General features: G+C 39.8%; 1 protein-coding gene and 1 long non-coding RNA gene across 2 annotated transcripts in view; one reads left to right on the forward strand and one right to left on the reverse strand.

Moving 5' to 3' along the window:
• Positions 1–11663: 11663 nt before the first annotated feature.
• Positions 11664–13021, forward strand: C1H11orf96 (chromosome 1 C11orf96 homolog). The gene has a single exon (XM_020800069.3). The coding sequence runs from the start codon at positions 12027–12029 to the stop codon at positions 12402–12404; it is 378 nt and encodes a 125-aa protein (XP_020655728.1). The 5' UTR covers positions 11664–12026; the 3' UTR covers positions 12405–13021.
• Positions 13022–17387: 4366 nt separating this feature from the next.
• LOC110081457 (uncharacterized) overlaps positions 17388–21294 on the reverse strand; it is a 60730-nt gene continuing 56823 nt past the window's right edge. Inside the window, exons 3-4 of the long non-coding RNA XR_002300964.3 lie at positions 19326–19392; positions 17388–17629 (exon numbers count right to left, since the gene is read on the reverse strand). This is a non-coding gene — a long non-coding RNA (uncharacterized LOC110081457). The remainder of the gene's footprint in view (positions 17630–19325; positions 19393–21294) is intronic.

Genomic DNA, 21294 nt, shown 5'->3' on the forward strand with positions numbered 1-21294 from the left:
GTGATTTTTAAAACCTGCTTGTTTTATTTTACTTTGACCCAATGGGAAAGTTCAGTTGGCAAGAGATTATCAATTTGGAAGATTTCAATTTAGTGCTATTTCACTGATAAACAAGCAAAAGCATTCACAAATAAGATAATTTTGAAGGGGATTCTGCCTGATTTTTAAAGGAATTGTAAAGAGAGCTGAAGCAGAAAGCAGTGGATCCATGCTGTATCAGAAGTTGTCAGTTTAAGCATTCTTTCAGTTGATAAAACCCCCCAAACCATAAAAATCCAAAACAGAAGTTCATTTCAGTGGTTGCTTCCAAATTTGTAAGAGTAGTTTTTGAAGGCAGCTGATTTCCAAAGTAGATTGATGGCAGATGTCTGCTGCCACTGAAAGCTTTCAATTTAGCTTTAGTATACTGAAACAAAGGGAAAATAGAAAATGAAACAGGTGATCACCTTAAAAGGGTTTTAAAGGGTTCTTGAAGGATTTTGAACAATTTTTTAAATCTTGTGTTAAAGAGCTGCTGATTACTTGAATGGAAGAGAAGTGAGAAGTCAAATGTTGATGGAAATCCCAGTAAGATCTGCACTCAAGTGGTACCAGTTGGCATAATGTTGAAATGTGTTTGCATTTTAGCTTCTTGAATCACTGCTTTAGCCCCACCCCCCACCAAAGATCTGAGCTACAGTTTTGTGAAAGGAAACAATTCATTTAGTCATCAAATATTTATAAAAAGTAAGGGACTCAATGTTGGCAAACCCTCTGATGAGGACTGGACAAAGGCTTAAGCATCTTTGTTGGAAAACTGTGCAGGTTCTAGGGAGAGGCAGTACAAGGACAAGAACCTTAAAAAAGAAGGAAAATAGAAAAAACGGAGCTAAAAGAGGAGGTGTTGGAAACATAATGAGGGAACTTATTATCATATGTGGTGGTCATGTGAAAAAGCCAGGGTTTATTGGTTATAGTTGTGGGAAATGATAAAAGGAATTATTCAAAAGAAATTAAATTTTAAACCTGAAATAGCATTATTAAACATTATGCCAGAAATTACTGACAAGAAAATTAAATATTGTTTGATGTATATATTGATAGCAGCTAGGTCACTCTGGGCCCAAAAATGGAAAAGTGAAGACGTACCTACAATGGAGGAGCTCCTGAAGAAGCTGTTGGACATTATAGAACTGGATTCACTAGCAGAAGCACTACGAGATCAACCAAGAGACTATGCAAAACGAAGTTGGAACTTAATACATGCTTGGGCCCAGGGGCAGACTTGAAGATAGGGCAAAATGATTAATGGGCTTTGTCTTTTTTAGTTTTTCTTTTTTCTTTTTTTCAATGCTCTCTGGAGTTTGGGAAAGCTGGAATATAATGAGGTCTGAATCCATGTCCTCAAAGGGGGGGGGAATGTCTGGGGTATCTGTACTGCATTTTAGATATGTGTAGTTGAAATAAAATTATTTTTGTTTTAAAAAGAAACATAATGAGGCAGCAAAAGGGTCAGAAGAAGAAGACTGGAAAAGAAGGTTCAGAGGGTTTAGTGCATAAAAAGAAGGAATGAGCAGAAAAGAGAGATACACATGACCATGAGTTTGAGAGGTAAGAAGAGCTGATACAGGGATTTCAAATAACTAGCAAAGCATTTGGTGATAAATCTTCATGGGACTTTGGATTCCTGAGAATAATATTTTAATTTACTAATTAGATTCAGAGATACAATTCCCCAAAGCACAAGAGGGTTGAAAAAAGAAACATTAATTCATAACTCTTATTCTACATAATACTGGCAAAATAACAGCTGTTCTATAATTTCAGTGGCTGTGGGAGAGGCAATGCAACCATGTACATTAGGACCTATCACCAATGGTGAGGTACCCCATTGCTGCAGCTGTCCAATGACTCTGCAATGAGTGTGAATCTGAAAGGGCCCTTTTTCCTTATGGCTGGGAATCCCGACTGAGCTAAAGAGCACCAGGCATGGACTGTGCTACTGTGCAAGACATGCTGTTACAACTAGAATGGTGTTTCCTAATTTTCAAGTCAATCCTTCCTGTGATTTAACTTACTGCTTTCTCTGATATAAGTGTACTGTACATACAAAGTAAACATTCTGATATAAAAAATGATACCCATATCACTGTCCAGTTGGGCTTACATAGGGACTGATGAGTGCTTATTTAGTGATAAATCCCACTTAATTCATTGGCATTTACTATCCATTAAGAAGTCATAGTATAGTAACCTTGAGCTTTTTAAGATCCAGAGGTGGGTCTCATGATGATGCAGTGGTTAAATTGCAGTCTTGCAGTCAAAGCTCTCCTCGTGATTTGCATTCAATCCCAGAGGATTCAGATAGCCAGCTCAAGATTGACTCAGCCTTCCATCCTTATGAGGTTGGTACAGTAAATTGAGGAGGCAAGCAGGTAGCCTGCATAATTAAATTGTAAACTACCCAGAGAGTATTTGACCTGATGGACTACGGAGCATTTCGATATCATCTTGTCATGTTTACTCTTGTTGTTTATTAGCTGGAATCACCCATGTAATTATTCACAGAAAGAAAATAATCATAAGGGAGTTTATGATGCTGCACCTACATTACTTCTTAGGTATTAGGAAAACAGTGGCAGTGACAGAATTGGCAAAGGGTGAATATTTGTGTACTTTTAGGGAATATTAGGAAAATATGCCTTCCCTAAAAGTGTTTTTAAAAACAAAAAAATGCAAAACACTTGGTGGTGTCAAGCCAGCTACCATTAAAACAATAGCTTTTCAAAAGCATCAGTTTTCTGAAAATTATCTGAAGGCTGCAGTTTTGATGTGAGCTATAATGTCATTTTATCAAAACATTAACTGTTCCGCTTATAAATGTATGAATTTGATTATTAAGAAACTAAAATATACAATAAAACCAGGCAGCATGAATTAAAGTTAACATAATAAGAGTTTTTAGTTGTCCAATCAAATAGCATAACTCTAAGCCAAAACATCAGCAATGTCATCTGGTTGCAGCTGCCTTTGCTTTGCATTATAAACTGTTGGTTTAAATAACATACAGCACTCCAAACATTACCAGATATAGACAAGAAGTGAATGCTTGTTTCTTCCAGTCCTGGCCAGCCATTTCGTGAATGTATATGCTATATTGAATTTGCTCTATGCAATGAATATACTTACTTGGAGCAACCACATGGCATGGAGTATCAGTCATCTATACGTCACATATCATATTTCAGATACCAGGAGGGATCTAGATTAAAGCAATAACTTAAGCCGCTGGAACAAATATAGACATCAGTGCACTTTGCAAGCCAAAGCTGGAAGATTACATCATTGCATATTTTCACTGATTTGGCTCATTAGTTTTTTAGCTTCCTTGGGCAAAACCTACTTGCCCCAGCTGTTGTGCATCTCTTCTGGTTCATTCACAGTTAGGAGTGATTTGCAGATGGGCTATATAATGAAATAAACAGAAACTGCTCAGCAGTATTGTTTGGCTGTCGGCTTCCCTTCTTGTTACATGGGGTGATGATACATTGACTCAGCAGAACATCTTCCAAAACCATTAGCAATTCCAGTGATGATGCATGAGTGCTTATTCCAGATGGACTAAAAGCAGTTATACTGGTTTATAAGTCTGTTTATAAAACGAAGGGAGAGAGAAAGGAAGAAAATGGTCAGAAATTGTCTTTAATTATAGGTTAGCAATCAAATATATTTTGTACGGAGCTTTTAGTTCTTTCCTGTCATGTTTGCTTCCAAGAAAGAACAAATAACTGTTTATGTAAGAGGAAAATTACTCTTGCTTAGTGTTTTCTCTCTGTGTTAGTAGCTCATTTCTAATACAGTGAAAATGCTCAATAATGTTACATAATTTTTTGCTGTTTGAAAGCAGAGACTGGGAAATATGTGTATTTACTAAGTATAAGCAATGTTATATTGTTTTGTCAGTGCAATTATCATGAGCCATTATTACTTTCCAGCAAAGACTGGTTGACCAGGAAGGCTATAGACTACATCTGTGTGATGCATTCAGACGTGCCTGTTCAGATTGCTAGATACTAAGAACAAACAACAGAGGATAGATATTATTCATGACCATCATCTGTTTATGAATCTGTTTGGGAAATATGACTGGTGATGTGACTAATTCCATGCAACACCATGGTTTGGATATGTATTTCTTAACCAATATTTTTATTACTGTGTAATGGCTATATTTTGAAACTGAAAGGAGTTTCAGAAATATCTTGAAATATGGAAGTGGCAAAGTCAAACATTGTATACACCCAAGCCCTTGAGTCACACAAAATAATTATTTTGATTGATGTCTAAATCTCAATTCCTGGGTGAAATGTTTCCATTAAAATATAGAATACATTATCTTAAAAAATCTGCAAAGCAATGATTGGCATCAAAAGTAACAATCATGCTTCTAGAAACTCCTAACCAGGTAGCTTCATTTGGTCTTTCATCAAGGAACTTGTTTTGTTAATGTGTAAAAGTCTAAATAACTCCTAAGGTTTCAGTCCTTTGTATATTTAGTGAAAGGAAGCTTCACAACATCATGGGGTATATTTTTTGCATAAGCATGCTTACTGTTGTGCTATAAAAACAATTTCATCCAAATGAAGAACTATAGCAATGTTATGTCTGGAATAAGAAACTTTCCTTTTAATGAGAGGTTACAGCAGAAGCTGTTTTATATTTCATACAACAAAGGCTCTGTTGACCTCTTCATGTATTATATTTATTGTGTACTTTCAAGTCAGAACTAACTTATAGACAACCCTAATAGGGGGTTCAAAGTAAAGTATGTGAGATATTTAAGGAGTGGTTTTACCAGTTCCATGCCCTCAGTGAGTTTCCATGGCTGAGTGGAATTTGAACACAGACCTGACCCTGTCTGTCACTCTGTCCACTACATTACACTGGATATGTGTGAAGGAGCTGAGAGCGCAATTGTTCCATCCGTAATAATAGAGGCCATAGGAGGAGGAGGAGGAGAGACAAATAGGGAAAAATCAAAGGAGAACAAGGTGACAGTTAAAGAAAAGGTGGGAGAATGAGAATCAAAGGAAAAAGTGGGAAACACGGAGGTTTATTTAGCTGAGGAGGCAAAAGGGGGAGAATGGGCGGAGCAAGAAGTGACAGTTTGGGAGGAAGATATATATGAGGAAGGGGTTTAGTTCAGTAGTGGCAGAGTATGAGAGGAAGAGAGCATAAGAAGGCATTTGAAAGAATAAGAACCCAAGGACTTCTAAGAGACTTTCCTAACCTCAGAGTGGGGGGATTGCTGCCAGAACCTATGCCAAGAGGAACTGAACCCGCGCACTATGTGACCAAAGAATGGACTAATAGTTGCACCGTGTGAGCTCGAGCTGCAGCGTGAGTTAGAAATCTCCCACAAGCCCGACTCTACGACAAGCCCGACGAAAGAGGGTGGGTTCGGCACACATGTTGTGGGCTGATCTGCGCCCTACGGAGTACTCCTCCCCAAGGCCGGAATACAAGGAATAGTGTGTGTGTGTGGGGTCTCCCCGTTGAGTCCCTGGGACTATGATAAAAGTTTTGGTTCACTTAGTTGTGGCTTGTTGCCGGAGTTAAGAGTTTTCGACCCCATAAGTAATGTGCTGGAGGATGAGAGTGTTAATAAAGATGAAGGTTTAAAGGTTATTAAAACGACTCCATTGTTATTTCCCGCCGAGAGTGAGGGGTTGCCCAAAAAGATGGAAGAACCTGATCACATTGGCGCCGAACGTGGGGCAACCCCTCTGGCGGGAAACTGAGATATTTTGAAATTGCAGCAGACGATAGAGAGACAAGAAAAACTCATTGAAAATCTGGCTGAGCAACAATTTGTTGACAAGGCAACTACTGAAACAAGATAATACCAGAGATAAGGGGGACAAAGGAGCGAAGAAGGTTAAGAATCCATGGGTAGCGGGACCAACGCCTATTCACATACAAAAAATGAGTTTGACCAATGACCCCGAAGCATACCTACACACATTTGAATGAGTTGCCACAGCTGTGAGGTGGCCAAAGGAGCAATGGACACTAATCTTAGTTTCGTGCGTGACTGGGATACTACAAGAAGTAGTGGATACTTTATCGCTGAGGCGACACAAAACGAGATGGTAAAAGGAGCTATCTTGCAGGCATTGAACTTGACTGAAGAGGCATACAGGAAAAGATTTAGGGAACTAAAACTAAAGACTGGAATACACCTGCATCCCTTAACCCAAAGAATGAAGGCTAACCTAGTACGCTGGCTACGACCAGAAGAAAAGACTAAAGGGGAGGTATTGAAGGTATTAGTGATGGAGCAATTAATTACGATGTTGGGGAATAACCTTCCCAACTGGGTACAGAGGAATCGGCCAAAACAATTGGAGGACGCCGTCCACCTAATAGAGGACTTCTGTATGGCCAAAGAAGGCAGAAGAGAGCCTTCCCACTCCACCCCGAGAGAAAAGATGGTGACTGGCAGCAGTGGCGCACCTCCATATGGAGCCTCTGGGCTGCCAAATGGAGCAAGGGAGAGAAATCGCAGCTTTGAACCAATGGGACCCAAACCTGTGAGACCAATCACCTATGACTATTGTTTGAGCCCGTCACAGGGCTGAAGATGAGTAAAGATGGCAAACCTGTCTGCTTCAATTGCAGGTGTCCAGGCCATGTGAAGCAGGAATGCCCTGGGACAGACTGCTCTTGGGTAGGACTGATAAATGAAACTACCCCAATAGTAGGGTCAGAACGAGAAGGATGGGAGGTAATTGTGCAAGTAAATGGGCATGAGAAGAGAGCTTTGATTGATAAGGGATACGGAAAGACTTTGGTACATAGTTTAGAGGGAGCTATTCCTAGTGAAGACTTGATGGTAAAATGTATACATGGAGATTCTAAGAAATATATGACTAAGTGAGCAACAGTACAAATTGGGAAGGACAGCCGAAAAATGAAGATAGGGGTGTTCCGGGACTGTCTAGAGAAATGTTTTTGGGAAGAGACTGGGTGGGTACCAGTAACCTACTACAATGGAAAGTGCATGATCGAGAAATCGAAACTGACTTTTTGAAAGATGCCTTTAGGGAACAAATGAGACTGTGGCAGCAAGATGACCCCACACTGCAGGAGGTATTACAAGAGACTCGTGAGGCTGGGACAACAAAGAAAGGGGAAATGGGGTTTGAATTAGAGGGGGGCCCCTGCTATATCACATGGATAAAGAAGGAGAAGACAATTGGTAGTCTCTTTGAAATGGAGAAAAGATATAATGGAAGTGGCACATGATAGTGAGGGATTGCCCAAAAAGATGGAAGAACCCGATCACAGTATGTCATATATAACATAGTTCTGACTGGGTACCAAGTGTGGTGTAGTGGACAGAGTGATTGATTAGGACTCAGGAGATCTGGGTTCAAATTCTGCTCAGCCATGGAAATTTACTGAGGGTGTGGAACTGGTAAAGTACTCCTTGAACATCTTACTCAAAAGCTTTATTAGGGTTACTGTTAGTCAGTTCCAACTTGATAGCATGTAATAACAATTCATGGACAATCAACTCAGCAGATCACCTCAGATGTATTTGGGTCACTGGGCAAAAAGGGACAGAATCAGATTTTAATCAAGCTCAATCTCAAGGCTTCATTTAAGGACAGATGAGAAGTGGGGAGCTGACATATAAAGTCAGGGTGTTCAGATGATGCTTTGTGTTCTTTTCCATCAGCAGGGCAATAGGTAAGCATGAGAGACAGAATCTTTTCAGGTGTGGCATCTAGAATATGAAATGCCCTCTCTCTGGGTATCCTTCTTTAAATGCATTTCCTTTTCCTATGCATATTTTGTTTGCTCCTAATCCAGACATCTAAGTTCCACTTTGCCTTCAAAAATTATGTTTTTCTAGTCAAAATGTTAGTAGAAACAATTGATACTTCCTTGAGTAAAAAGGAAAAAAAATGACCTTTCGTTTTTAATTTACTTGGTTTTAGGAATTCTTGTTATTAACTTTGGAGTCAAAACAGAAGTGGCAATTAGTTCAGGACTTAATTCACCCAATTCATGGTTTTAATTGTTTTATGAATAATTTTATTGTGAGCCGCCCTGAGTAGACATAGTCTAGAAGGGTGGGATAAAAATCTAACAAAACAAACAAACAAACTGATATATTTGTTTCCATGGTGTTCGCTTGAGTCTCTCATTTAGTAGAAAGGTTTTTTCTGCATCTGCAGGATGTCTGGAGGAGTACAACTGAACAAATGCAGGCACAGCATAGTAGCTGTAGCTCTTTGATATTTGTTGAGTCATCTAAATATGTTGTATAATGTTCCTTCTTAGTGTTAGGGTAGCTAGAGAGGAACTTCCATGAAAGCCCGGGTTCTACAGCTTCTAATGTTCTTACTCAATTGTGTTGTCTAGCTTACATTTGATCTAGGATTTGTCCTTTATTTCTTTCAGTATCTTCTGGGTAGACAAGTTAATGAATGTGAAAGTGAAACGGGATTAAGTGACAATGAAAGCACCCATCTACTAATTGTTAATATACTATACTAGCTATATAATATAAACATCTATGTAGGAAAAGCTTTAATCTATCTGCCTATATAGCAGCCTTACACTCCAAATGCCAGACAAGTTCCACTTTCTTAGTATTTCAGTGAGAATAACAAAGGCATCCCCATAGAAATCATAGCTGCCAAGTTAGCACCCTTCCAGCATGACCCCTGCCCTGATATGATTTTGTGAACTGAAATATGGTTTCACAAAGGACCAAGAAGTATACCAGATACTGTAGTAATCTCAATCAGAGCTTAATGCAGCACTTTGGGCTGTGTGAAAAAAGGACAAAGAAATTGTACCTGGGGCAACGTTTTGGGTTGGAACTTTTCCAGACACATAACCTAAATACCTCTTTCTCTGTTTCTTTTATAGATAGTGGAAAAATCACTTTACATTTCAGTAGATTTTTAAAAGATGAGAATAGCAAGTGGATCAGTAACAGAATCTTGCCAATCATTCTGTTTTGAAAAACTAGTTGAAGCATTTAAAAAAGTATAATCCTTGCTTCTCCAAAGGTTCTTTCTTGAGATACTGTTATCAAGTAGCTCTTTAGCAATTTTCCTTACAAGAACATTATCGATTATGGATTGGTCTAATTATGAAATGTCTTTACAATAAAAATGTAACTAGAACACTGAGTTTCTTTTCATAAAGAGTTTGAGGTATTCCATGGGAAACTGTGTTTTTTGCCTTCCTTTTATCTCCGCAATCCACCCTGATGGCCAAACAGTAATGATGGATTTTTATGAGTAACCCTGGGATCTCATAGCTTCCTTCCCAGAGACCACTTACCATTCTGTTCATCAGGAAATATGAGAAATTTTAACAATGTCTGTATTATATTGTATTGTGGCCTGATCCTTATGGAACAGGCTCCCCCAGGAGATCTGTCCAGCCCCTTCTTTGATTACATTCAAAAGGTTGCTGAAGACTGAGCTGTTCAAGGAAGTGTTCAGAGAGATCTTTGCCTGAGATGACAGTGGGATTTGGTTTCACTTCACACTACTTGTGTGGTGGCGCTGTGGGCTAAACCGCAGAAGCCTGTGCTGCAGGGTCATAAGACCAAGCAGTCGTAAGATCGAATCCACGCGGCGGAGTGGGCGCCCGTCGCTTGTCCCAGCTCCCGCCAACCTAGCAGTTCGAAAGCATGTAAATGTGAGTAGATAAATAGGTACCACCTTGGTGGGAAGGTAACAGTGTTCCGTGTCTAAAGTCGCACTGGCCATGTGACCACGGAAGATTGTCTTTGGACAAAACACTGGCTCTATGGCTTGGAAACGGGGATGAGCACCGCCCCCTAGAGTCGAACAAAACTGGACAAAAATGGTCAAGGGGAACCTTTACCTTTACCACACTACTTACATCATCAGTTGTTTTGGTTATTTTTAGCTGTCTTATTATCTAAATTTTAGTTGCTCTGTTTATGTCTTTATTGGGTTGTTGGGAATTAGCAGTGGATGTATTGTTTACATTTGTTGTTAACCGCCCTGAGTAGTACGTATAATCCACTAAATTGGGCAGTACGTATATAAATGGAATAAATAAATAATATGAAGTTGTGTAACATCAAGTCACTTCTGACTTTTGGCAACTCTACAAATTAGCAACTTCCAAAATACCATATTAATAATAACAGCCTCGCTCGGGTTTTCTAGATTCAGGGTTGTGTCATCCTTTATTGATTCAGTACAAGGAAAAGCTGTAAAAAAACTATTATTCTCCTTTCATTTTTATGGCTTATGTTTATGAACCCAAACCTAGATGGTTCTTGTGTCATAGGCACAGGACATTCTGTGTGAGTGTGAATGAGGAATGAGTCTTTGAACATGGCATCTGCCATCTACAAAGGCAGTGTATTTTAGTGAGTAGTGGTAGATTGGAATTTCAGAGACCTGGGTTCAGATCTATATTCAGCCATGGAAACTCACTGGGAGGCCGAGGGGATGGCAGTGGTCTGTGAACATCTGCCATACTTTTGAACTCAATTAAGGTCTTTGCAAGTCACATACACACACCTTTAAAGCATTTGTTGTGTTTTAAAAGGGTTGCTAGATTAATCTAATCTGCCTTTCCCCCACTCAGTTGGTAAATGTTTAATCAATCAGTCCAACCAATAAATGAGCCCGAAAAACCCACAACAATCACCAGAACATGGTTTGCTTCCTTGGGAAATTCTGTAAGCGGTCTGTTAATATATTGCCTCAGGAAATTGTTGCTTTTATGTGGAATTTGTCTGGGGCCCTTGGGCAGCACCGGCCACATCGCGCGACGTTGAGCATCCCAAGAAACCATTGCAGGGAAGCGAGAAGAGGCGATTGCATGGAACCTAAACAGACCTTGCCAACGACGCCTTCCTAAAGTGGATCGGCTCTGTGAAGCTTTCCTTTCCTGGAGACGGGACCATTTGCCGGGTTCCTGTCACCTTTATATTCTCAGATATAACGATGCGTGTCTTTCCCTGCTGCTGCTTGTAACCTACGCGACCCCACAGCTAGACTAACAGTGACGAGATAGACGGGGGCGCAAGTCAGTGGAGTTTCGTCGTCGCCCTCCTTTTCTAAGGTTAAAACTCGACATGGCTTGCTTTAGTTCTTTTTTAAAAAAGTTACAGCAAGATGCGTGGTAGGAAGTCCTACCACGCATCGTGTCACGCCTGTGCACCCCCCCCCCCCACGCCACATATTTATCCCTGAGAGGCCGGAATAATTCGCCTTTCCGGCTATGCAGTCATCTCTCTTCCCCTCACACTCTCGGGCCTGTAATTCCTTCGTCTTCCCCCGTGCAAGGAACGGCTGTCAGATTTTCTCGTCCCATCGATTATCTAGGGAAACCCCCTCCCCGTGGGTGTTGAAGTCTATGTACTCCGTGTCCTTCCCCCACTTGCTTCCCCTTCGCCTTCCGGATTCCCTCTCCTTTGTGCGGGGGCTTGCCGTCGCTGCTCTGATGATAATAACAATAATAATATTTTGGAGGGGGGGGAGAGAGGATGTAGACGTCAGGCGGAAGAGAAGCGGCCTCATCGCCTTTAAATGGTATTGCTTGTCATCTGAGCATGCTCCTGTGTGGGCAGGCGAAGGGTATATAATGGCTGGGACGCGGCACCGGGGAACTCAGGCAAGCGACACCAACCAGCTGGAGCAGCCTCGCCGAGCCAGGCGAAGGATTGGGGCGAGCTGCGTTTTTCTGCTGGGCTGGAGGTGGCCGCTGACTGACTGAAAGGGGATTTATTCTCCGCGCTGTTGACGCTAAGGCGCAACAGAGGCGACCTTCCTTCACACACACCCCCTCCGGCGGCTTTCCCGCGCTTTTCGGCGCCTTGGATCGTCCCTGAAGGGAAAAAAAAAACTCGACACCCCGAGGAGAAGTCGCAACAGCGAGACAAGCCGAGCAGCAGCTCCCTTCGTGTTGCCCTTGCTGCCGGGCGGTGACTTGTTGTTGTTGTCGCCCTCGTCTTCCTTGCCTCAAAAGCAAGCATGATGGCAGCCGCCGCCAAGCCCGCCGAGCTGATGGGCATCTGCTCGAGCTACCAGGCGGTCATGCCGCACTTCGTGTGCATCGCCGAGGAGTTCCCTCAGCCCATCCGGCCGGCCAAGTTGTCCAAGGGCAAGCTGCGCAGACCTCGCCAGTCCCGCTTCAAGACGCAGCCGGTCACTTTCGACGAGATCCAAGAGGTGGAAGAGGAAGGGGTCTCTCCGATGGAGGAGGAGAAAGCCAAGAAGTCCTTCCTGCAGTCCCTCGAGTGCCTCCGCCGCAGCACCCAGAACCTCAGCCTGCAGAAGGAGAAGAGGCTCAGCAGCTGCAGCCGCCTGAGGAACAGCCTCGACTCCAGCGACTCCGACTCGACCCTCTGAAGGGTCTGCAGGACTGGCAGAAAGCGAGCCGAGGGACATGGCGCGGAGTATCGCTTTTTTTAAAAGACAAAAAACCCTGAAAGGGACCGTTTCCGAAGAGGCTTGGCTGCTGCTGACTGTGGTGATTTGGCTTTCCCCTTTTCCAATAAACGCCCACTGGGCTCTCGCCTCTTCATTTTGAACGGTGGAGCCGAATCTTTACGGACAGGAACTTGAAAGGATGTCATATGTCCATCCTCCTCCTCCGTTTTGCTTTATTTACGGGGGGGGGGGGGGAGCCTGATAAAAATCCAGTGTGACTGTGTTAAAAGTTGGAGAGCAGTTTGCAAATAACGTCAAAATCTTTTTAAAGGAAGTGCTTGTATGTATGTTTCTACCTTGGCTATTTTTTTTAAGAAAATGAAAATGCACATCTTTTTCTAGCTGTTAAGGGGAAATATATATTTACAGTACATATATATATATATTGAAATGTTTTATGGATGCAAACAGCTTCTGGACTTTATATTTATTTTTGCATTTAAACTCTTGACTATATTAATTTAATATGTTTCTACCTGAATGTCTGTAATTATTTACACAAGCAAGAAATAAAACTGATATATTTGCACAATGCATTCAAAGTGGCTGATACTGCAAACAGTATTTTTTGTGTTCTTTGGGGATAGAAATGGATTTGGGGGGAAGAAAAGGAAGGTACTGGTGAATGTGATACATTGTTTTGGAATTTAAAAAATTAAGTGTAGTTTGCTTTAAAATCAAATTTTGCATCAGAATGGGCATATTTTTCTTTTAAAAAAACCTTTGTAAACATGGTAAGAATTGGTTGAACTACCTTCAAATATACTTTCCAGGTCTAAAATTCTGTTATTTGAAATCTAAGCAGATATGCAGAGGGGCCAAATTCTGATACTGACAATGGCCTTTTAAAAGAGCCATCCTCCCATCTTTTGGTACATCAAATGATTTAAAATTGAGACTGGATACAGTGCTGATGTTTGTTACACAAGATATACAAGGCATTTTCTTTGCATCCCTATAAAAGCTAAGAAGGTAGCCTACACTACTGCCTTGCTGCATATAGTCATGCAAACACAATTTTTTTACATTTAATTGCTTTATTTTTGTAGATTAAATTCAATTGTAAAATGCTAAGATTCCCAAGAACTACTATACCCACTTTCTTAGGCTTCAGTATACTGTATCCACGAGCTCTTCTGGTTATCTTCACATGTGTACAGGCTCACATTGCACTACCAGCTATCCATTGTTATTCTATCCAGATTTACTGTTCAAGGCTCAGCACTGTAGTTTTGTATAGCAAAGGACTTGTAGATTGCATTACTCGTGGTAAGAACTTTCCAACTCTGTATGGATAGAAATGGAATTGATCCTTTAAAGGGATAACCAGATTCTGCATATGGAGATTTGGGCATACCAGTGCCGGAGTGCACTTTGCTTACTAGCTAATGATCAGTGATGGGTTTCAGTACTGTAGTTAAAATTTGGGACTACAAATAATATGTGTTAGGAATACAAGACATTTGAAAAGCTTGAATATATAGGACCGTTCAGGAGTTTTTGGTTCAAAAGAAAATGTGCTAAAACTGGAATAGCATTAAACACTGTAGATTAGAACAGAGGCAATTGAAGGAAGCCTCATTGTCTAATGCTGCTTATCAATGTTGAAGAGCATTAGCAAAACAGTGTTTGGACTATAGCTGTCACAATATTTTTCCAATAAAAATCAAAATGTAAGAAAGTCTTTCATGCTGCATCATGCAGAAAAGTTTCATTGATAATCTAACAAGTAAAGAAATAAGATTCAGCAAGATCATCCTGTAAAAGAGCCAGACCTCTTCATCATAACACAATGAAGTGTATTTTGTGTGTGTGCATAAACATGCATATTTACGTACAGGTAGACAAACAGACTCAAGCGAAAGATTCCATTTTAAATTAGAAGGTAGTCTTTAACCTGAATACAAATAGTCCCATGTCAAAGTTCATGAAAAATTAATCATTTACTATTCACCTAGATGAGTTTTTTCTCCTTAACAAATTCCTGTCACTACTTTACTGCAGCATATTGATGTGGATGGAAATCTGGGATTGATTTAAACATGGTAACATAACTGTGGTAGGAGACCAACCATTTATAAACACTGGGATAAATTCATTAAAAATTTCTTGCCTGAAGAAGTGGTTTGTAATCCATGAAAACTTACATTGAAATAAATTTGTTACAGCCATTCCAGATGGGGCCTAAACTTTGTCCCAGTTGATCTCTTAGGCACAAAGGAGATTGGAGTTTACCAGCATTTGCATCCATACTATACCATAGAAGGCCATCATCACTTCTCTTAACTAACAGCCTTTCCAAGCTTGTGTTCCTTGTAGCAATAGTTGGAGAAAAAGTAATGGGGATCAAAATGAGTAAAGGGAGCCAGGATGGAAATTACTTCTTTCAGACACCCCTCTCATCTTTTTAGTGAACAAGGAGATGCTACAGAAGCAGGGAGGGGGTGCTGTTAGAATTCCTTCTTTAAAAACAGTTCCTTTAAAAACCCAACTTTTTTGAAGCTTGTACTAGAAAGCAGTTGATAAATTCCAACTGAAGGGATGATTGGAAAGTCCTAAACTGCCCTCCCTCAACAAACTGAAATAAACCATGCCTTGTTAAACGAACAAACAAACAAATAGACAGAAAGTCATAGATTTTGTCACCAATTGCAATGAGGCAATCATTTATGTCATTTGGATGGTGGGGGGAAAACTGTTAACATCACTATCACTACAACTCAATCAGAAAATGGAGAACACAAGCTCTCTATATGGACAAGTCCTTAGATTTAAATACATGCCATTGGATGTTTGCCAAAGCCAACACACCTCTTCCTGCGTAAGGGAAATTCTATTGTTAATAGCCAATTGCCTCTCATTAAAAACTTGCTTTCTAGACTTTAGGTATATATGCCTCACATACAATGTGAAATCACATGAACCCCAAAAGTGAAAAAGGAAGTCTCTAATCAGTGGCAGTCTGATAATGATGTCATTATTGTTACAAAGGTGGAACCCAAAAGGATTTCAGACTTTGTTTTTACAGTATTTTTATTATACCTTATGTTTATTTAACATGCAGAAACAAATGAACATGGCTACCTTTTTGAAAATTGGTGCTTCAAGTGAAGCCACTCTGCAGATTTTTGAAAGCCTAAGTAAAAAATTGAAGTTCGTTATACAAAAAGTTGGCTCAGGAAGCATCTCTGCATGAATGGAAAAAAAAAAACACACCTCCCCTTCTTTTGCTTTCTATTCTGCTTTCCAAGCAGGCATTAAAAGGAAACTGTTTACCTGCATGCTTTTCACTGCTGTGTTTGAATATTTCTAGCCTACAATGCCATCAGAAATTGGGTAAGAAAAGCTGCACTGTCAGCCTGCAGACAGAACTCAGCTGTAGGCAGTGACATCCGTTGCAGGCAGAGAATTCACATTTGCTTTATACTTCCAAGAATTGAATTAGGAACTAATCTCACACAGAGAGAGAACATTATTATTATTGCTCCACGATAGCATCTCTTCCAAATAAACAGAAAGAAATTATTTAGTGGAATATATCAAGTAATTGAAATGAATGCAAATGCATTTTTTCACGTTTCTTTGAAAAGAAAAACAGCCATGGCATTAAAACTTCCATTTGATCTTCTATCTTCCATAAAATGATTCAGTATCTCTTCCTGAAGAATTTTTCTGCGCTTTTGAGTATCTACACAATGTGGAAAATTTAGCAGATATCACTTTTCCTGTTATTTCAGCATTGTGGGGAAAATATTTAGGTTTTCCCTACCATGAAACTAAAGATTCAGGGAGCCTATTTGAGTCAGAGGTTCACGACCCTATGACCCAGATAAGCAACTTAACAGAAATGAAATCATTTGTATTTGTTTATACCTCACCTTTCTCCCAGTACTGAGGCTCAAAGCAGCTCACAGCAAAATCAAGACAGATACAAATAAAACAGTTAAAACCAGACACAGGTAAAGACATTACATGGTTAACACATTTAAACAAGTTTAAGCTTGTTACTTAAACTAACAAGTACCGAATTAAAAGTAATTCTTTAAAAAATGATTCAGTCACCACCACCACCTCAAGCTATTAAAAGCCCTTTCTTAAAAGCAAAAAGAAACAAACAAAAATTGCATAAAACCTGACAAAATAAAAAAAAGTCTCTGCTTGGAAGCAGAAGGGCAACAGGGAGGAGGTGAGTTTAATTTATCTTAGAAGGGACTTTCACAGCCTGGGAGCAACTGCTACAAAGACTACTGAGGTAGCTAAAGAATAGGGGTACCATCTTAAAATGATTCTCTCTCCCTCCCTCTCTTTTGGTTTCAAAATTCTTGAACTTCATCTCTAAATTGAAATACTGTGTTTAGTATATTTTCTGTAGTAGTTTTATCAATATTATGGCCAACTGCTCACTTAATAAAATAATTCCTTCAAGGATCTTTTTCAAATTTTGTTCTAACTTAAGATGACCCTATAAATTACTGATATCATGAAAGGATCTGATGATGTTAAGGAGTCGAGGTGGACATCCAATCTTGGGAAGCATTTTAAAAAGGTCATCCCTGCTAACCAAGTCAAAGGTCTTTGTAAGATCTATGAAGGCCACAAAGAGTGGCTGTCATCGTTCCTACATTTCTCCTCGAACTGTCTGAGGAAAAATACCATGTGGATCTATTAGCTCGAAATCCACACTGTGATTCTGGATAGACTCTGTTTCCAAGCACCTGGAGACTCTTCAGCATGTCCCGGGCAAGCAGCTTCCCTACAACACTGAGAAGAGAGATGCCACAGTAGTAATTGCAGTCACCCCTGTCACCTTTGTTCTTACACAGTGTAATGATGTTTGCATCCTTCATGTCCTGTGGTACTCCACCTCCCCTCCAGCAAAGACAAAAGATTTCATACAGCTCAGTGATGATGGTCTCTTTATAGCACTTCAGCACTTCAAAAGGGATGTTATCCTTCCCTGGTACTTTCCTGGAAGTGAGGGAATCCAAGGCCCCTTTTATGTCTGCTATAGTTGGTTCGCTGTCCGACTCTTCCAAGACAGGCAGGCACTTGATTTTATTTAATGCCTCTTCGGTTATTACATTCTCTCTACAATATAGCTCAGAGTAGCGCTGCACTCAGTGTTCCATCTCCTGTGCTCGTTCCTGGAAGAAATCAAATTTACAGACAACACAAAATTGGGTGGACTAGCTAATACCCTGGAAGACAAAAACAAAATTCAAAAGGATCTGGATAAGCTTGAGCATGGGGCTGAAAACAACAGAATGAAACTTAATAGGGATAAGTGCAAAGTAGTGTAGCTAGGAAAAAGAAACCAATTGCACAGTTACAAGACGGGGAATACCTAGCTCAGCAATACTACAAGTGAGAAGGATTTTGGAATCATTGTGGATCACAAGCTGAATATGAGCCAACAGTGTGATGTGGCTACAAAAAAGGTGCATGCTATTTTAGATTTTTTTAAATTTTCTATAACTATAACATAAACAAAAACATATACATATAACATATAAACTCAAATACAATAACTGTGTTCCCCACCACCATGTACAGGACCTCTTGCCATATTCTTCTTCTTCTTCTTCCTCCTCCTCCTCCTCCTCTCCAAAACTGCATTGATTCATGATTTGGAGCTTTCCCTTTCCCCCTTATCAACACATATTCCAAAACTTTACCCCATATTTCATAAAAAATATTCTTTTCCAACTCTCCTTTCTTAATCTTTAAATTACAAGTTAATTGATCATTTATTGCTATATTCCATATTTCTTTGTACCATTCTTCGATTTGCAATTCAGCTTTTAATTTCCATTGCCAAGCAATAATCAGTCTAGCTATTTTAGGCTGCATTAACAGAAGTATAGTCTCTATGTCCTGCGAGGTACTAGTTCCCCTCTATTCAGCAGTGGTTTGGCCTCACCAAGAAGGATGTTACTAAATAGGAAAAAGTTCAATGGAGGGCAACAAGGATGATCAGGGAGCTGGAAACCATGCCCTATGAGGAAAGCCTGAAAGAACTTGGTCATGCAGAGGAGGGGCAGGATCTGTTCTCGATCATCCCAGAGTGCAGGACACACAACAGTGAGTTCAAGCTACAGGAACCCTGATATTTCAGTTGAATGTCAGAAAAAAACTTCATAACTGTTAGAGCAGTGCGGCAATGGAACCAATTATCTTGAGAGGTGGGGAGTGCTCCAACACTGGAGGCATTCAGAAGAAATTTAGACAACCACCTTGCAGATATCCTTTGATTTGTATTCCTGCATTGAGCAGGGGGTTGAGCTTGATGGTCTTATAGGCCTTTTCCAACTACATTATTCTATGATTCTATGATTCATTCATATATTTACTCATTCATTCATTCAAAATATTTTACCTCACCTTTCTCCTTAAAAAAGACAATACTTAAAGCTGAAAACAATGAGTATACAATGGTGATTTACACCATGTCGTCTCATGATGTCGCTTAATTATAGTAATCTCAATTTAATCATTTTTTATTCTAGGGAAACTTTAAGCTTGAATTGATCTAACACCCACTTATTGGTGGTCCATGAGATCCATAAAACTTCAATCCAACACCATATAGAGTGGTCGAAATGACCAGATAGGCAGGGTATAAATTGAATGAATGAATGAATGAATGAATGAATGAATGAATGAATGAATCAATCAATCAATCAATCAATCAATCAATCAATCAATCAATCAATATTTCAAATGAATAAATTGATTTCCTGTTGTCTTTCTTCAACATCCAGTTTTCTCATCCATATGTAGTAATTGAAAGTATCATAGTATAGATAATCTTCACCCTGGTTTCCATTGGCAAATCCTTACTCTTGAGGATCTTTTCTTCTTCCTTCATAGTTGCTCTCAGAGCCTCATTCTGTTTCTGATTTCTTATCTGGAGTAATGGATCGAGCAGAGAGAAGTAGATTAAGCACTTATTAAAAAAAAAGCAGAAGCTAAAGTATAATAAAAGATATGCACTCCAGTGCTGCAGAGCCAGAGATTACACTTATTTTAGAACCTTTTTTTAAAAAACAAACAAAAAAACAAGGAAATATCTTATAAAATGTTTTGCCCTAGATAATGAGACCATATTGGTGGTGTTTGCTAAGTTTTTTCCCCCTAAGGGCTCCATGAAAACTAATGCACGTGGTTGGAAAATGAAGACAGTTTTTAAGGAAGCATCATTAATCTTATAATCTTAGAACTGCAGAGCTGGAAGGAACCCAATGGATCATTGAATCCATCCCCAAGGAGGCTCAGTGGGGAATCAAACTCACAAGCATACCTAACCCACTTCCCCCCCATGAATCAAGAAAGGGCCATTATTGAGTAACCCACACAGATTGCAGTAGCCTTTGTGGAGAGAATGACATTCTGGGAATAACAATATATGAAAAATTCCAACTCTCAAACATACTGTAGTTGATTTTTTAAAGAAAATGTTTCTATGTTCAGTGAATAAATGAGGAAGAGCTGGCCACTCTGCATTTAGGAAGCTCTCTGGAGGTGCCTGTGGCGGAACCCCCACGGCATGCCTGTCCATCATGGGGAGCTCAAGGGCAGGAGCCTATGAGAAGACAGGAGGGGCGGAACCAGAAGAAGAGTTAGAGAGTTAGTTAGAGAGGAGAGTTGGAGAAAAAGAAATTTGAGATAGGGAATTGAAGAGAGAGAGCTAGGAGTTTGATTTGAGAAAGATGACAGAGATTTGAAAGTTGGAGGGCTAGAAATAATAGGAAAGAGTTCAAATGCATAGTGAATAAATAGATAGTCAGAGAATATTGCAACAGTGAAGAAATACACATACAAACCAATGTAAAAGCAAATGAAATTAAATGACCAATCCTAAACATCTGTGATTTACTCCTGTGATTTGCATAACATCTATATTATCAATAAATCTGTAGTATTGGCAATACGTGTCTAAGATCTATTTATTTATTTATTTATTTATTTATTTATTTATTTATTTATTTATTTATTTATTTAATATCCCGCCTATCTGGTCGGATCAGGACCACTCTAGGCGGCTAACAATCAGATATATACCAATATATTTGGTAAGGGAATAATACCTGGTGGCAGCGTGAAGAGAGGAAACACATCCAGAGGGTGGACTTGTGTTTAGAGGGAAAATAAACAAAGGATACTGGGTGGACGCGACAGTGCCCTTTCTTGCTACTGGACATAAAGTTAAGGTCATTTTCCAATCTTAATTGTCAAAGCTGGAGGCAGATAATGGACAGAGATAGGGGATGCCTTGCCCCAAAATTTCAGTGGGAAGTGCCACTCTCCCAGTTGCAAGCTGCTCTGCCTAGTATCCTGAAATCCTGTTGCTTAGTGTTGTAATTCTAGAGTAGAATGACTGAATCATTGGGGGTTTCGCAAGTCAGCTCCTGTATAAGTTTCACTGACATAAATCACAAGTAGAGTAGGCCCATTTGAATCAAATGAACCTACTGAGGGGTTGACACACCAGATTCCCATTGATTCAATGGAATTACTTTAGTATAACTTACTACATTGAGCAATGTGGTTTCAGCGAATGTCTCAGTCATCATAGTGGAAGTTATTATAATTTTTCTCCTTCCCTCACCAAGGATTCAAATCAAACAAAGTACCATATTTTTCAGTGTATAAGATGCCCCCATGTATAAGACGCCCCCCGTTTTTAATCCAAAATTAAGAAATTTAAGTGGGGCTTAGCAAGTGTAGGGGGAAAGGGATCAAAGCGCTGCAGGATTGCTCTGATCCCTGCTTTCCCCTCCACTTGTTTTGTTCTCTCCTCAGCTTACTT

This window comes from Pogona vitticeps, chromosome 1, assembly GCF_051106095.1.
Source record: "Pogona vitticeps strain Pit_001003342236 chromosome 1, PviZW2.1, whole genome shotgun sequence".
Lineage (NCBI taxonomy): Eukaryota > Metazoa > Chordata > Lepidosauria > Squamata > Agamidae > Pogona > Pogona vitticeps.

What these genes read in the sequence shown, in the direction of transcription:
- C1H11orf96 (XM_020800069.3), top strand. Translation starts at nt 12,027, where the DNA reads ATGATGGCAGCCGCCGCCAAGCCCGCCGAGCTGATGGGCATCTGCTCG.